The sequence below is a fragment of the Mirounga leonina genome, unplaced genomic scaffold, assembly GCF_011800145.1.
Source record: "Mirounga leonina isolate KUSES-001 unplaced genomic scaffold, KU_Mleo_1.0 Mir_173, whole genome shotgun sequence".
Classification (NCBI taxonomy): domain Eukaryota; kingdom Metazoa; phylum Chordata; class Mammalia; order Carnivora; family Phocidae; genus Mirounga; species Mirounga leonina.
The window spans coordinates 11,615,961-11,632,924 of NW_023270447.1; the positions used below are offsets into that span (position 1 = coordinate 11,615,961).

At 39.3% G+C, this 16,964-nt stretch overlaps 1 protein-coding gene across 1 annotated transcript in view; it reads left to right on the top strand.

Annotated features, from left to right (window-relative positions):
* Positions 1-244: 244 nt before the first annotated feature.
* Positions 245-16,964, top strand: part of LOC118020399 (WW domain-binding protein 11-like) — a 107,670-nt gene continuing 90,950 nt past the window's right edge. The window contains exon 1 of the mRNA XM_035020283.1: positions 245-703. Coding sequence (XP_034876174.1) covers positions 404-703 — 300 coding nt within the window. The 5' untranslated portion in view covers positions 245-403. The remainder of the gene's footprint in view (positions 704-16,964) is intronic.

Below are 16,964 nucleotides of genomic sequence, written 5' to 3' on the forward strand. Positions count from 1 at the left end.
GCATATTAGAGACCCAGAGTGAAGAAGTGGTAGAACTTATGAATTTCCAAATGAGCAGATAAAGAAGAACGAAACTTGCTACCTAAAGAATATGGTTTCTTCTTAAATTTGAAGGAAAAACCAAATGAGGAGGGACTCGAGCTTTCAAGATGGTGGTGGCACAGAGAGGTGAAGTCCCCTCTGAGGTAAAAAAGACTCCGGAATCGTCCCCTCCCTGTTTCTTGCAGTGCCAGGAATCCAGCAGAAGTGTTTTTTTGTTTTAATGAACAAGTAAACCATACAAATTGTCACCATGGGATGGAGATCTACATCATCAACCAAGAGTGGAAAATTTATGAACCCCACAGACCAAGCCTGAAAAAAAGCCCGGAAGAGAGAATTAAAGAAGAATAAAAAACAGTGCATGATGGTACGAGCTGCAGTTTTGAAGATGAAGGATCCCAAACAGATTATCCGGGACATGGAGAAATTGGATGAAATGGAGTTTAACCCAGTGCAGCAACCACAGTTAAATGAGAAGGTGCTGAAAGACAAGTGTAAAAACCTGCATGAAACTTTTGAACATGTCCTACGACTCTATGAAAAAGAGAATCCAGATATTTACAAAGAACTGAGAAAGCTAGAAGTAGAATATGAACAGAAGAAGGCTCAACGAAGCCAATATTTTGATGCTGTCAAGAATGTTCAGCACAGGCGTGCCTGGGTGGCTCAGTCGTTAAGCATCTGCCTTCAGCCCAGGTCATGATCCCAGAGTCCTGGGATCGAGCCCTGCATTGGGCTCCCTGCTCTGCAGGAAGCCTGCTTCTCCCTCTTCTACTCCCCCTGCTTGTGTTCCCTCTCTCGCTGTGTCTCTCTCTGTCAAATAAATAAATAAAATCTTTAAAAAAAAAAAAAGAATGCTCAGCATGTGGAAGTGGAGAAAATGAACTATTGGGACTTCATCAAGATAAAAAGCTTTTGCACAGCAAAGGAAACAGTCAACAAAACCAAAAGACAACCGACAGAATGGGAGAAGATATTTGCAAATGACATACCAGATAAAGGGCTAGTATCCAAAATCTATAAAGAACTTATCAAACTCAACAACCAAAGAACAAATGATCCAATTAAGAAATGGGCAGAAGACATGAACAGACATTTTTCCAAAGAAGACATCCAAATGGCCAACAGACACATGAAAAAGTGCTCAACATCACTCGGCATCAGGGAAATCCAAATCAAAACCACAATGAGATATCACCTCACACCAGTCAGAATGGCTAAAATTAATAAGTCAGGAAACAACAGATGTTGGTGGGGATGCGGAGAAAGGGGAACCCTCCTACACTGTTGGTGGGAATGCAAGCTGGTGCAGCCACTCTGGAAAACAGTATGGAGGTTCCTCAAAAAATTGAAAATAGAGCTACCATACGACCCAGCAATTGCACTATTGGGTACTTACCCCAAAGATTCAAATGCAGTGATCCGAAGGGGCATGTGCACCCCAATGTTTATAGCAGCAATGTCCACAATAGCCAAACTATGGAAAGAGCCAAGATGTCCATCAACAGAAGAATGGATAAAGAAGATGTGGTATATATACACAATGGAATATTATGCAGCCATCAAAAAAACCCCTGAAATCTTGCCATTTGCAACGACGTGGATAGAACTAGAGGGTATTCTGCTAAGCAAAATAAGTCAGTCAGAGAAAGACAAGTATCATATGATCTCACTGATATGAGGAATTTTTTTTTATTCTTATGTTAATCCCCATACATTACATCATTAGTTTTAGATGAAGTGTTCCATGATTCATTGTTTGTGCATAACACCCAGTGCTCCATGCAGAATGTGCCCTCCTCAATACCCACCACCAGGCTAACCCATCCTCCCACCCCCTCCCCTCTAGAACCCTGTTTGTTTTTCAGAGTCCATCATCTCTCATGGTTCGTCTACCCCTCCGATTTCCCCCGCTTCATTCTTCCCCTCCCGCTACCTTCTTCTTCTTTTTTTTTCTTAACATATATTGCATTATTTGTTTCAGAGGTACAGATCTGAGATTGAACAGTCTTGCACAATTCACAGCGCTTACCAGAGCACATACCCTCCCCAGTGTCTATCACCCAGTCACCCCATCCCTCCCACCCCACCCCCCACTCCAGCAACCCTCAGTTTGTTTTCTGAGATTAAGAATTCCTCATATCAGTGAGATCATATGATACATGTCTTTCTCTGTTTGACTTATTTCACTCAACATAATACCCTCCAGTTCCATTCACGTCGTTGCAAATGGCAAGATCTCATTCCTTTTGATGGCTGCATAATATTCCATTGTATACATATACCACATCTTCTTTATCCATTCATCTGTCGATGGACATCTTGGCTCTTTCCACACTTTGGCTATTGTGGACATTGCTGCTATAAACATCGGGGGGCATGTACCCCTTCGGATCCCTACTTTTGTATCTTTGGGGTAAATACCCAGTAGTGCAATTGCTGGATCATATGGTAGCTCTATTTTCAACTTTTTGCGGAACCTCCATACAGTTTTCCAGAGTGGCTGCACCAGCTTGCATTCCCACCAACAGTGTAGGAGGGTTCCCCTTTCTCCGCATCCCCACCAACATCTGTCATTTCCTGACTTGTTAATTTTAGCCATTCTGACTGGTGTGAGGTGGTATCTCATTGAGGTTTTGATTTGGATTTCCCTGATGCCGAGCGATGTTGAGCACTTTTTCATGTGTCTGTTGGCCGTTTGGATGTCTTCTTTGGAAAAATATCTGTTCATGTCTTCTGCCCATTTCTTGATTGGATTCTTTGTTCTTTGGGTGTTGAGTTTGATGAGTTCTTTACAGATTTTGGATACTAGCCCTTTATCTGATATGTCATTTGCAAATATCTTCTCCCATTCTGTCGGTTGTCTTTTGGTTTTGTTGACTGTTTCCTTTGCTTTGCAAAAGCTTTTTATCTTGATGAAGTCCCAATAGTTCATTTTTGCCCTTGCTTCCCTTGCCTTTGGCGATGTTTCTAGGAAGAGGTTGCTTCGGCTGAGGTCAAAGAGGTTGCTGCCTGTGTTCTCCTTTAGGATTTTGATGGACTCCTGTCTCACATTGAGGTCTTTCAACCATTTGGAGTCTATTTTTGTGTGTGGTGTAAGGAAATGGTCCAGTTTCATTCTTCTGCATGTGGCTATCCAATTTTCCCAACACAGTTTGTTGAAGAGCCTGTCTTTTTTCCATTGGACATTCTTTCCTGCTTTGTCAAAGATGAGTTGACCATAGAGCTGAGGGTCCATTTCTGGGCTCTCTATTCTGTTCCATTGATCTATGAGTCTGTTTTTGTGCCAGTACCATGCTGTCTTGATGATGACAGCTTTGTAATAGAGCTGGAAGTCCAGAACTGTGATGCCGCCGGCTTTGCTTTTCTTTTTCAACATTCCTCTGGCTATGCGGGGTCTTTTCTGGTTCCATACAAATTTTAGGATTATTTGTTCCATTTCTTTGAAAAAAGTGGATGGTATTTTGATGGGGATTGCATTGAATCTGTAGATTGCTCTAGGTAGCATTGACATGTTCACAATATTTGTTCTTCCAATCCATGAGCATGGAACGTTTTTCCATTTCTTTGTGTCTTCCTCAATTTCTTTCGTGAGTATTTTATAGTTTTCTGAGTACAGATCCTTTGCCTCTTTGGTTAGATTTATTCCTAGGTATCTTATGGTTTTGGGTGCAATTGTAAATGGGATCGACTCCTTAATTTCTCTTTCTTCTGTCTTGTTGTTGGTGTAGAGGAATGCCATTGACTTCTGTGCATTGATTTTATATCCTGCCACTTTACTGAATTCCTGTATGAGTTCTAGCAGTTTTGGGGTGGAGTCTTTTGGGTTTTCCACATAAAGTATCATATCATCTACAAACAGTGAGAGTTTGACTTCTTCTTTGCCGATTTGGATGCCTTTGATTTCTTTTTGTTGTCTGATTGCTGTGGCTAGGACTTCCAATACTATGTTGAATAGCAGTGGTGATAGTGGACATCCCTGCTGCATTCCTGACCTTGGGGGAAAGCTCTCAGTTTTTCCCCATTGAGAATGATATTCACTGTAGGTTTTTCATAGATGGCTTTTATGATATTGAGGTATGTACCCTCTATCCCTATACTCTGAAGAGTTTTGATCAAGAAAGGATGCTGTACTTTGTCAAAAGCTTTTTCTGCATCTATTGAGAGGATCATATGATTCTTGTTCTTTCTTTTGTTAATGTATTGTATCACGTTGATTGATTTGTGGATGTTGAACCAACATTGCAGCCCAGGGATAAATCCCACTTGGTCGTGGTGAATAATCCTTTTAATGTACTGTTGGATCCTATTGGCTAGTATTTTGGTGAGAATTTTTGCATCCATGTTCATCGGATGTAATTCTCCTTTTTGATGGGGTCTTTGTCTGGTTTTGGGATCAAGGTAATGCTGGCCTCATAAAATGAGTTTGGAAGTTTTCCTTCTATTTCTTTTTTTTGGGAACAGTTTCAGAAGAATAGGTATTAATTCTTCTTGAAATGTTTGGTAGAATTCCCCTGGGAAGCCATTTGGCCTTGGGCTTTTGTTTTTTTGGGAGATTTTTGATGACTGCTTCAATTTCCTTAGTGGTTATAGGTCTGTTCAGGTTTTCTATTTCTTCCTGGTTCAGTTTTGGTAGTTGATACATCTCTAGGAATGCATCCATTTCTTCCAGGTTATCTAATTTGCTGGCATAGAGTTGCTCATAATATGTTCTTATAATTGTTTGTATTTCTTTGGTGTTGGTTGTGATCTCTCCTCTTTCATTCATGATTTTGTTGATTTGGGTCATTTCTCTTCTCTTTTTGATAAGTCTGGCCAGGGGTTTATCAATCTTGTTAATTCTTTCAAAGAACCAGCTCCTAGTTTCATTGATCTGTTCTACTGTTCTTTTAGTTTCTATTTCATTGATTTCTGCTCTGATCTTTATTATTTCTCTTCTCCTACTGGGTTTAGGCTTTATTTGCTGTTCTTTCTCCAGCTCCTTTAGGTGTAAGGTTAGCTTGTGTACTTGAGACCTTTCTTGCTTCTTGAGAAAGGCTTGTATTGCTATATACTTTCCTCTTAGGACTGCCTTTGTTGCATCCCAAACATTTTGAATAGTTGTGTTTTCATTTTCATTGGTTTCCATGTATTTTTTTAATTCTTCTTTAATTTCCTGGTTGACCCATTCATTCTTCAGTAGGATGCTCTTTAGCCTCCACGTATTTGAGTTCTTTCCGACTTTCCTCTTGTGATTGAGTTCTAGTTTCAAAGCATTGTGGTCTGAAAATAGGCAGGGAATGATCCCAATCTTTTGGTACCAGTTGAGACCTGATTTATGACCTAGGATGTGATCTATTCTGGAGAATGTTCCATGGGCACTAGAGAAGAATGTGTATTCTGTTGCTTTGGGGTGGAATGTTCTGAATAGGTCTGTGAAGTCCATTTGATCCAGTGTGTCATTTAAAGTCTTTATTTCCTTGTTGATCTTTTGCTTAGACGATCTGTCCATTTCAGTGAGGGGGGTGTTAAAGTCGCCCACTATTATTGTATTGTTGTGGATGTGTTTCTTTGCTTTTGTTATTAATTGCCTTATATAATTGGCTGCTCCCATGTTAGGGGCATAGATATTTACAATTGTTAGATCTTCTTGTTGGATAGATCCTTTAAGTATGATATAGTGTCCTTCCTCATCTCTTATTACAGTCTTTGGTTTAAAATCTAATTTGTCTGATATAAGGATTGCCACCCCAGCTTTCTTTTGGTGTCCATTAGCATGGCAAATGGTTTTCCACCCCCTCACTTTCAATCTGGGGGTGTCTTTGGTTCTAAAATGAGTCTCTTGCAGAAAGCATATTGATGGGTCTTGTTTTTTAATCCAGTCTGATAGCCTGTGTCTTTTGATTGGGGCATTAAGCCCATTTACATTCAGGGTAACTATTGAAAGATAGGAATTTAGTGCCATTGTATTGCCTGTAAGGTGACTGTTACCATATATTGTCTGTGTTCCTTTCTGGTCTATGTTGCTTTTAGGGTCTCTCTTTGCTTAGAGGACCCCTTTCAAGATTTCTTGTAGGACTGGTTTTGTGTTTGCAAATTCCTTTAGTTTTTGTTTGCCCTGGAAGCTTTTTATCTCTCCTTCAATTTTCAATGACAGCTTAGCTGGATAGAGTATTCTTGGCTGCATATTTTTCTCATTTAGTGCTCTGAATATATCATGCCAGTCCTTTCTGGCCTGCCAGGTCTCTGTGGATAGGTCTGTTGCCAATCTAATGTTTCTACCCTTGTAGGTTACATATCTCTTCTCCTGAGCTGCTTTCAGGATTTTCTCTTTGTCTATGAGACTTGTAAGTTTTACTATTAGATGTCGGGGTGTTGACCTATTTTTATTGATTTTGAGAGGGGTTCTCTGTGCTTCCTGGATTTTCATGCCTGTTTCCTTTCCCAAATTAGGGAAATTCTCTGCTATAATTTGCTCCATTATACCTTCTGCCCCTCTCTCTCTTTCTTCTTCTTCTGGGATCCCAATTATTCTAATGTTGTTTCGTCTTATGGTATCGCTTATCTCTCGAATTCTGCCCTCGTGATCCAGTAGTTGTTTATCTCTCTTTTTCTCAGCTTCTTTATTTTCCATCATTTCATCTTCTATATTACTGATTCTCTCTTCTGTCTCATTTATTCTAGCAGTTAGCGCCCCCATTTTTTATTGCACCTCATTAATAGCCTTTTTGATTTTTACTTGGTTGGATTTTAGTTCTTTTACTTCTCCAGAAAGGGTTTCTCTAATAACTTCCATATTTTTTTCAAGCCCAGCTAGTATCTTTAAAATGATGATTCTGAACTCTAGATCTGACATCATACTAATGTCCGTATTGAGTAGGTCCCTGGCAGTCGGTACTACCTCTTGTTCTTTTTGTTGAGGTGATTTTTTCCGTCTTGTCATTTTGTGCAGAGGAGAATAGATTAATGAGAGAACAAAATGCTAGCAGGGTAACAACATCCCCAGAAAATATACTCTAAACAAATCAGAAAAGACCTGAAGCAGTGGGAAAAGAAAGGGAAAGAGAGAAAAAAGAAAAAGAAAAAAAAGAAAAAGAAAAAGATAAAAACAAAAACAAACAAAACAAAACAACAACAATAACAACAAAAACCAGGATGTGATCAAATATGATCAAGCTGGTATATAGATCAGTGCCACACACTAGATTTGGGGTGTATTTTGGTCTTTTAGAAGAAAGTGCCTCCCAAAATTTTAAAGAAAGAAAAACTTATATATGTACAAAAATAAGGGTTGATATGATGAAGGGATGGAATATGACTGTAAAGATGGAAATTATAAAAAATTTTATAAAAGGAATTGATAAGAAGTTGTTTGAAAAAAGAAAGAAGAGGATTTAAAAAAAGAAAAAAGAAAAAGAAAAAAAAAGAGAGAGGATGTGATCAGGCAGGGGAATAGAAAACACCATATACTAGAGATTTAGGGTATATTTTAATCTGTTAGAAGAAACTATCTCAAAATTTTAAAGAGAGAACAACTTACATATATAAGCCAAAAATATGGGTAACTACTATGAAGGGATAGAATATGACTCTAAAAATGAAAAATAAAAATGTTTTTTTTTAAAAAAGGGATTGATAAGATGTTGGTTGAAAAAGGGAAAAAGAAAAATTCAAAAAGAAAAAAAAGAAAAAAAGACAGTTAAAAAAATTAACTTTTAAAGACTAAAGAATCATGGTAAAAAAGCCATGAATTCTATGTGCAGTAGTCCCCTAGCGCTGGAGTTCTGCCGTTCTCATTGATCGGTAAACTTGGTCTTGGCCGGCTGTTCTCGCTCATCTTCTGGGGGAGGGGCCTGTTGCCGTGGTTTCCAAATGTCTTTGCCGGAGGCGGAATTGCCCCGCCCTTGCCCCCTCCCGGCTAAGTAATCTGCTCGGGTTTGCTCTCCGGAGCTTTTGTTCCCTGCAAGCTTTCCGTACAGCTTTGGAGGCGGAGAGTGAAAATGGCGACCTCCCAATCTCTGCCCCGGAGGAGCCGAGAACTCGGGGACCCGCTTCTCAGTGAGCCCCCAGAGAAAAGCCCTCAGTCACTCCCGTCTCCCCGGTCTCCGGCCACACTCCGTGCTCACCTGGCCTGGGACTGCGCGTTTCTCTCTCTGGCACACGACCCTGGGTGGAGTCTCCAAACCCAGCAGATCCCTGAGGTGCAGTCCCGCGCGGCTCCTCCCTGGGGAGGAAGGTGAGTCTCCCCGGATCTGCCGCTTGTTGGGTCCCTGCTGGAGGTGCAGTGGCCCGACTGTGCTGCAGATCACGGTTTATGGCCACCCCGAGCTGAGAGCCCGCGCCTGGGCTCCGCCTCTGCAGCCGGCTTCCCTGCTCCGTTACCTGGGAGCTCTGCCGCACTCAGGCACCCCCGGTCTTTCTGTGACCCCGAGGGTCCTGAGACCACACTGTCCCGGAGGGTTCCACCCCCCGCTTAGCCACCAGAGTGACGTCCCTCAGCGGAGCAGACTTTTGAAAGTTCCGATTTTGTGCTCCGCGGCTCTATCACTTGCCAGAAGTGGCGGACAGAGGCCCCTCCCCCGCCGTCTATCCTCCCGAATATCGCCTCGGATTCACTTCTCCGCACGTCCTACCTTCCAGAAAGTGGTCGTTTTTCTGTTCAGAGAGTTGTTGCTCTTCTTTTCTTTGATCTCCTGTTGAGTTTGTAGGTGTTCAGAATGGTTTGATCCCTATCCAGCTGAATTCCTGAGAGGAGACGAAATCCAGGTCTCCTACTCCTCTGCCATCTTGCTTCACCTCTGATATGAGGAATTCTTAATCTCAGGAAACAAACTGAGGGTTGCTGGAGTGGTGAGGGGTGGAAGGGATGGGGTGGCTGGGTCATAGACACTGGAGAGGGTATGTGCTCTGGTAAGCGCTGTGAATTGTGCAAGACTGTTCAATCTCAGATCTGTACCTCTGAAACAAATAATGCAATATATGTTAAGAAAAAAAAAAGAAGAAGAAGAAGGTAGCGGGAAGGGAAGAATGAAGCGGGGGAAATCGGAGGGGTAGACGAACCAGGAGAGATGATGGACTCTGAAAAACAAACAGGGTTCTAGAGGGGAGGGGGTGGGAGGATGGGTTAGCCTGGTGGTGGGTATTGAGGAGGGCACATTCTGCATGGAGCACTGGGTGTTATGCACAGACAATGAATCATGGAACACTTCATCTAAAACCAATGATGTAATGTATGGGGATTGACATTAGAATTAAAGAAAAAAAAAGTATACATCTGTACAGCATTACTCCCTCTAGTGGATCTAAAACAAACAAACAAACAAACAAACAAACAAACAAACAAACAAACATATCTATAGAGGGATTTCCTCTCTTTTGGAACAATAGTAAAAGAAATTTTCATTAAAAAAAAATGTACAGTGAGATTCTCTGATTCACTGTAAACCACCCAATAAATACTGCTGGATATCAGCCATATTATTCTGCTTTTTAGGCTGGGCTATTGAATTTCACACAAAGCCTAAAGACATGGCTTGAGTTTCCAAGATGGTATCTGCTGAATTCCCAGATTCATAGTTTCTGAATTAAGGTCTGCAAAGAAAAAAAATATCCATCTATTCATTCAGGTGGCAGAGATTACTGGTTCCCCAACTTCATCCATATATAAATAGAAGTTTCATAGGGCACATTGTCCAGTCTCCCAGGCAGGGCCTCCCATGGCCTTTTAATTATGTTCTGGTAGATATAATAGTGACCTGCACATTTCTTCTTCCAGTCCTTTCTGCCTTCCTGTTTCCTAGAAAGCAGGCATGGTGAAAATGGGCCATTCAGGACTATACAGATGAGGGACATGCCTGGATGGCAGAGCCACATGGTATGAGGAGGCTGGATCGTCCACACCATGCAACTGTCTTCTCAGACCCAGTCAGTGCATACCCGGATTATTACAGCTTCTGAAAATTATGCTAAATAATGTACTTCAAAATTTGTTTTCAAAATTGATGGAATAACAAGGAAATCACCTTTTCCTGGGATGGCCAGTTTAAACACATATTTAACACATACTCAAATGCCCATTTCACATGCTGCTCCCTCCCCTGCTAGGAAGCTAGCACAGTCACTCATTATTTGAAAATCTCATAAACTTGATTATTTAAAATCAAGATTAGAGCTTGACAAAGAAGAGACTTTTTTTTTATATTCATGTTTTCTTTCTCTCTCTTTTTAAGAAAATGCAGCATATAAACTATCAGTTAAGTTATTGAGGGTTGGTGAAAAGACAATTTACCCAAATATTCCCTGAAATTAAACATAACCCATTATGACAGTACCCTAGGGCCCACAAGGTTATTGTGTTATGGAAGATTTTAATATCTTTTTGTGAAACTTTTCAATAGAAACTGCAATCAATAGTCAATGCAGTTATAATCTTATGGAGGGTGAGTTTGTATTTATGCACTGCTTGAGGCACAAAGGGACAATAATGTAAATCAATTAATATGGAATAGGGTATTAAAATAATATATAAATGGTAATAAAATGTAGAATAACATTGTAAGGCTCTCTGGCAATAATAAAATACATTGGTACACACAATTATAATAATTTTGCCTTGAAAATATTATACGAATTTTTCCACTGATAGTCACATACTTTAAGAACACAATGATATTACAAAAGTAGCAATAATGTCTAATCCCTTCTCAGTTTTTTGCACTAATGATGAATAGATGTGGTAAAGTGAAGCCAAATTTCTGATTGTCCTTAAATCATTTCTAATGGGATGCATCATTTGGTTTGAGAGAAAATGTAACAGATTTACCTTCCTAATTATGTCTCTGTGAGACTAATATTAACATTAATTAGCATTCCATTTCCACCCACAAGGAGAATCACTCTAGAATTTAAATTTGCCACAGTTAAGCCATATTCCAATTAAGTAGATTTTTTCTGTGTATATTACTTTCCTTGTGAAAAATTTAAAAATTTCCCAAGTGGGGGAAAAAAAAACTTTCAAAATAACCCACATATGAATAATTCTTTCAACTTTTCAAACTATTTCAGAGCCATATAGAAAATTTTCCAGGATTATACAGTTGATAATAGTTCTTAAGAACCCCCTCAAAAAACCTATTAATTTTTTCTTCCCACAAAACTGCTACTCAGATATACCAGTCAGTACTAAATCTATATAGCTAAATGATAATTGAATCTGAAATAGCATATGAGATCCCACTCTAACACTTTGGTGTCTATTATCCAGTGAATTAGCTTGCTAGGGCGGGGTGGCTTAAACAACCGAAGTGTATTTTCTCACAGTTCCAAAGGCTAAAAGTCTGAGATCAAGGGGTTGTTAGAGTTATATTCACAGGTTTTGTTTTCTGTGTGTATCTGTGTCCTAATCTTTTCTAACAAGGGCATAAGTCATATTGGATTAAGGTCTACCTTAATCTCATTTTAAATTATTTACCTCTTTAATGGCCCTATCTCCAAGTATAGTCACATTCTGAGTTATGGGGTGGTAATATTTCAACATATGAATTTTGGGAGACATTACTCAGCTCCTAACACCTAGAAAATATAATCTCTGCTTTTTCTTGTCACAAAGATCCCAAACATTGTTTTGGTAGCTGGAAGGGTACAACCTGTCCATTTGGTTGGGATCTGAGGACTGGAGTACCAGGTCCCATATCCACAGTCTATTTGGACTGAATAACACTTCATAAAGTTCTCTTCATATAATATTTCATTTGATCTTCAAAGCAAACTCTGTGGTAGGTATTGTTATTACACCCATGAAATAGATGAGAAAATTGAGATCATGAGGGCTCAATGACTTGTACAAGATTGCACAGTGATTAACGAAGCCAGGACAAGCAAAATCATCAGACCATATCATCTGCATGGAATTAACTAACCAAATTCCTGAAACAAAAGAATCAGTTCAAATATTGACTTCTTATTTTTCTGTTCCATGAAGAAGTTAATAACAAGTTGACATTTAAAGTTAGATATTCCCTTCCCCAAGACAGATAATGTTTCTTTACAAAAAAACAAGCGAGCAAAAAACAAACAAAAAAAAGCTAAGTACAATCATAGGAATTTTTAGGCCTTAGCCTTGTCCATATATGATGGAATCCATTAAGTGGGTTAAATAAGCATTAAACATTTCTGCAAAATAACTTACAAAATGGAACATACCAGCAGAAAATTGCCTTGGCTTATTTAAAAGATCAAGATATTTTGGTTCTAAAGCACAGTATTCATGGTACAACATAGGTCATTCCTTCATGGTTAGCTCACCTGTAACTGCCATATTATAGTTCTACTCAGCTTCTGACTTTATTTAAATCCCAAATAATTGATAACTTCAATAGAATTCAAATAAAATGAGCAGAAATGTAATAGTTTTATGATGAGTATGACAAATTAGCATGTGATAAAAATTTGTCAAACGCCCCTCTTTACCTTCATTCCTAGTCTCCAAGGGAAAGCACCAAGAACTGAAGAATAATGTTTTCATTTTGAAAGAAAGACTCTGGCAACTTATACCAAGATTGAAAAATGTTTTAAATGTTGCTTGCAATATGCCATTGTAGTATTAATGATTATTTTCCTTCTAGTTTAATAAAGATCACATTTCCTTTTACATCACTCATTTGCTGTACATTTTAAACTTCATAAAGGGTTACCTTATGTTATATTTGGAGAGGGGAGGGGAAATGAGTGTGGGAATGGCTGCCCCGGGTAACCCCCCCGGCTGGTCATGCTTACAATGTGCTGGCGAGTAAGGGCTATATGACTCGCCATGGTCCCAACGTTCAGCCATCGGCTTCCCTCTCTCTTCCTTTCATTCTCCTCTTAAGTTTGGTGGATCTCATTTGTTTTTTGTCATTGTCAATTAGGATTGGTCTTTCGTGGCAGAACTAATTCACAGCTTTTGATTTTCTCCCAGGGCGTCTGTGAAGGTTCTTGGTAGGAAGTTCAGAAACTCCTCCTCCATCCACATGCCCTCAGCCCCCACCAGGTTCCTCCCTGCACTCTCTTGATGCTTGGATTCCCTAGCCTGACAAGGTGGCTCTCTCAAGTATCATGCTGGCAAGAACGCCCTAAGCCCTGCCACCTTCTTTCGAGTCCCTTCCTTGTCAAACAGTCGGAGAGCAAGAGTTACTTCACTGCTACCCCCTGTCCTCAGCCTTACCGTTTCTTTGCAAGACTGAAAATGTCAGAGTAAAACTGAAAAGCATGTTCACCCCCAAAGTAAATAATTTGAATATATAACTTTCATCACACAGTTTCTTTAAATCATTATGCTAAGATCAATGAGATCACTCTCGTGTCATGAATCTCTACCAACTTAACCCATGCAGTGAAAACCTTTTAAATTAAATGCTCTGTGTAAGTAAAATTTTTGTAACTGTGAAACAATGTCTTTATTCCATTTAAGCTTCCCTATCTATAATAACCTGCTCTGAAGTTATGAGAATTTTCACACAACTTGTATTTTTTTTTTTATTATTTCAACTAAACTGCAACAGACATATTTAAAGTGGGTACAGGCCAATGGGACACTCGAAAGTGGAGCTGGATGCAGGAAGGATTCATCATTATGTGTAGAGCTGTCTTATGCACTGCAGAACATGTAGCAGCATCTCTGGTCCTTGTCCCTAAATGCCAATAAAAGGTCCAACTCATTCTGACAACTCAATTCCCACATACAGTTTCCAAGTACATCTTGAAATGAGGCATTCTCCTGAAAAATAGTGAACTCTGGGGAGAGTGGAGGTAGTGGGGCTGGTTTGGCTCCCCTTAGTAGGGAGGCAGACCCCAACTGCTTACAACAATTCAACTTAGAATATGGAGCATATCAACTTTTGGGCTTGCTCCTGACACCGCAACCCAGGAAAAAAAATCACATTTCACCACCACTTCAGCTTTATCTACAGAGGAATGTACTAATTTAGATATTTCTTCTGTCTTGGATGAGTTGCTTATACATATTTCATTCTCTGCCAGTAATTCTGAATAAACGTTAATTTTGATTCTGTAAGATCTAGACTCTGTAGGTTTTTGTCTTCTCAACTATCTGAAGGGGATTTAATTTTCCATTATTTTTTTTTTTCATAAGAATCACAATCAAAACATATTAATGAATAATTCTCCATAAACATTTCCACTCATGTATACCTAATAAGGTAGTTTTCACATTGCAAACATTTTATTTTGTAAGTTTTCCAAGCTAGGTGGTGGGGATAATATGGAATGTTCTTGGAATTTGAGCTCCTGCTGCAGATCAGAGTTCAGGACATCTTCCTTCTTCACCATATTCCTGGGGTTAGGAGTATCTTGTCAGGTTATTGACAAAAGGTCATCTGCACAGGATTGGGGAGGGACAGCACAGAGCAGCAGGAAAGGTATGGCTATGATGCCCATGAACTTCAAGGCACTATTTCTACGGTCATAATGTCTATCTCTGTGACAGAGAGAGTCAAATGTTGCATACCCGGTTGTGCCTGCACCAGGGTGGAAGCAGAAATGTTCAATGATCTCCCAAGCCAGAGGTAGCATTTACAAAGAAGGATCCTTGTGGATGCCAGGTGCAATACAAGTAAAAGATATTGATGTTTCTAACATTTTAAACAATAACTCAGGATGCAAAATGTCAGTTCCTGGTAAAAACAAAGTTAGTTTTATAAGGAAAATTTATAGAGTTTCCACAGAGCATATACCATGCACAAACTGATTTCAGAATTATTGTATTATTTCCTCATATCCTAACAGGAAAAATGTTTCCAAATCATCAAAGCCAAGAGTTTATGAGCTACACAATTTCCCCCTGCTTCTTCTTTGTAGAGGTAAGAAAATTCTGGAAATTCACCTTTAGAATATATATTGTTTAAAAAAATATATATGTTATCTCTTCAAAAATTACTTCATATATCTTCCCTGTAACACATTGAAACTAACTGTAGAAATCTGTAATGCCACTGGCTTCTTTTCATCTGAAATGTTTCATGGTCATGGAGATTATAAACATGGGTGCCATATTTGTGTCATGCACAAATGCCTTTCTAGATCCGGAGTTATAGTTTCATTACCTCACCGATGCATCTTCTTCTCTCTATCCCCATTTTCTAATATCGACCCCACCCCCCACAAGCTTTTCCTTATCACAGGACCTCTCAGCCTTGTTCTGGAACTCCATGGTGTTGACTTCGCTTGATTGGTTAATATAATTTTAATCTGCCCCTAAATTAGCCAGGAAACCCTAAGGTTAATGTCAAGAGTTCCAGGATCTTTTCCCTCTCTCTTGGAATCAGAGCCACTCACCTGTTTTGGTTCCTTCACCTTCTTTTATTACCATTTTTCCCCATCTACCTTGACAAGACCTCTGAACCCTCACATGCTCTTCTTTCAGACTCATTAAGGCTATCAAGGATTATAAGGAAGTTGAGCTGATGAAAGTCAGGGTACATTGCCAAGATTTTCATGTCACACAAGATAATCATGTGCTCCCATGAAAGAGATTTAATGGCATCTGGATGAACCACTACTTATACTGGCTATTTTGAATTGTGTATACATAAACAACATACCCACAGTGCATCAACATTTATGGTAAAAGGACTCCCAGTAGGAGGAACCCATTTGGCCAGCCCAAATGGCTGCTTTATATTTAATTTTTTTATTAAGTGTATATACAATATTAGAAATATCACAAATATATTTCACAATGACTTCATCTTTATCATGCATATAATTTCCATGTTATAATGAAAAAATTAATATGTTAATTAAGCCAGAAATACTAATTTGGTAATAGCTTCTTCAATGATGGCTTTACCAAGATTATGGCTTAGTGCCTAGACATTGCAATTACTTTCTTGGAGTCAGCCTCTTTTTTTATGACTGCAGTGAAGTCTTTTAGTGTTCTTCTATAAATGATTCAGTGCAATCACATGTAGTGGGAGGCAAGGTTATCCAGATATTAGGGGAGGGAGGATGATGGAATAACCTGGCAAATGGGTTATCAGTCTTTCAGATGTTTCAACCATTTAAAAATATGCTTTAAAGCTTTAGAAAAGATCACATATGGCAGTAGGACCAATTGGAAAACTCGGTCAGACTACAAGTAAAACAAGTAGAAGTTCCAACCAAGGTAACTAAATAGGGCTGGTGATGGGAAGCATAGATTGAGTTTTTCACTAAAGTTCTCAAGATTATATAGCGCGAGAGCACCAGGGCACAGCAGGACAAATGAGAGCCTCTGAAGCCGAATCACATTGTTCTTCACACTGAAACAATTCTGCTGTTTGGGGAACAATGGATGTGCTTTACAAAGATTCTAACAACTGAAAAAAAGTGTTTTAGGGTGAGTTGGGGACACTTGCTGTGTGTAAATCTGGGGAATAAATCTAGGAAAACAGACAGTTAAGCAGAGATAGCAGAGTTGAGGTTGAAGGAGGGAAGGCATGAATGGCAGGTGACTAGATGCTTTCAATTAACTGTAAATGGTCTTTCAGCTGATGTCAGTATTTGAACCGAGATTGTTGGTCTATCAATATACCTGAGGCGATATTAACTTGTGCTTCAGTAAACTAGAGACTAGAAAAAAAATATTTTGCCTAGCATCCATTAATCTACTTAAGTTTGCATAGCTAAAGGAGAAAAAGTCAGGCAGGTGCCTCCTTTTCCCATCATTTTGTCGGCTCCATTCAACCTCTATTGAATTAGATAGGTCAGAATTGAAAATGGTTCTCTGATCTCGGTTCCTTGACCCTTTGATAGCTCTACTCCTGTGCTTTCACAGGCTTGAATACAGTTTTCATGCCCCTGTACTTTGCTTCAGCTCTTTTGATCTCTCAAAGCAGCAAGACAAAACCACCTCTCCCTGTTTGACTATATACTTCACTCGCCTATTTTCTTCCTCTTTAAAATGGAAA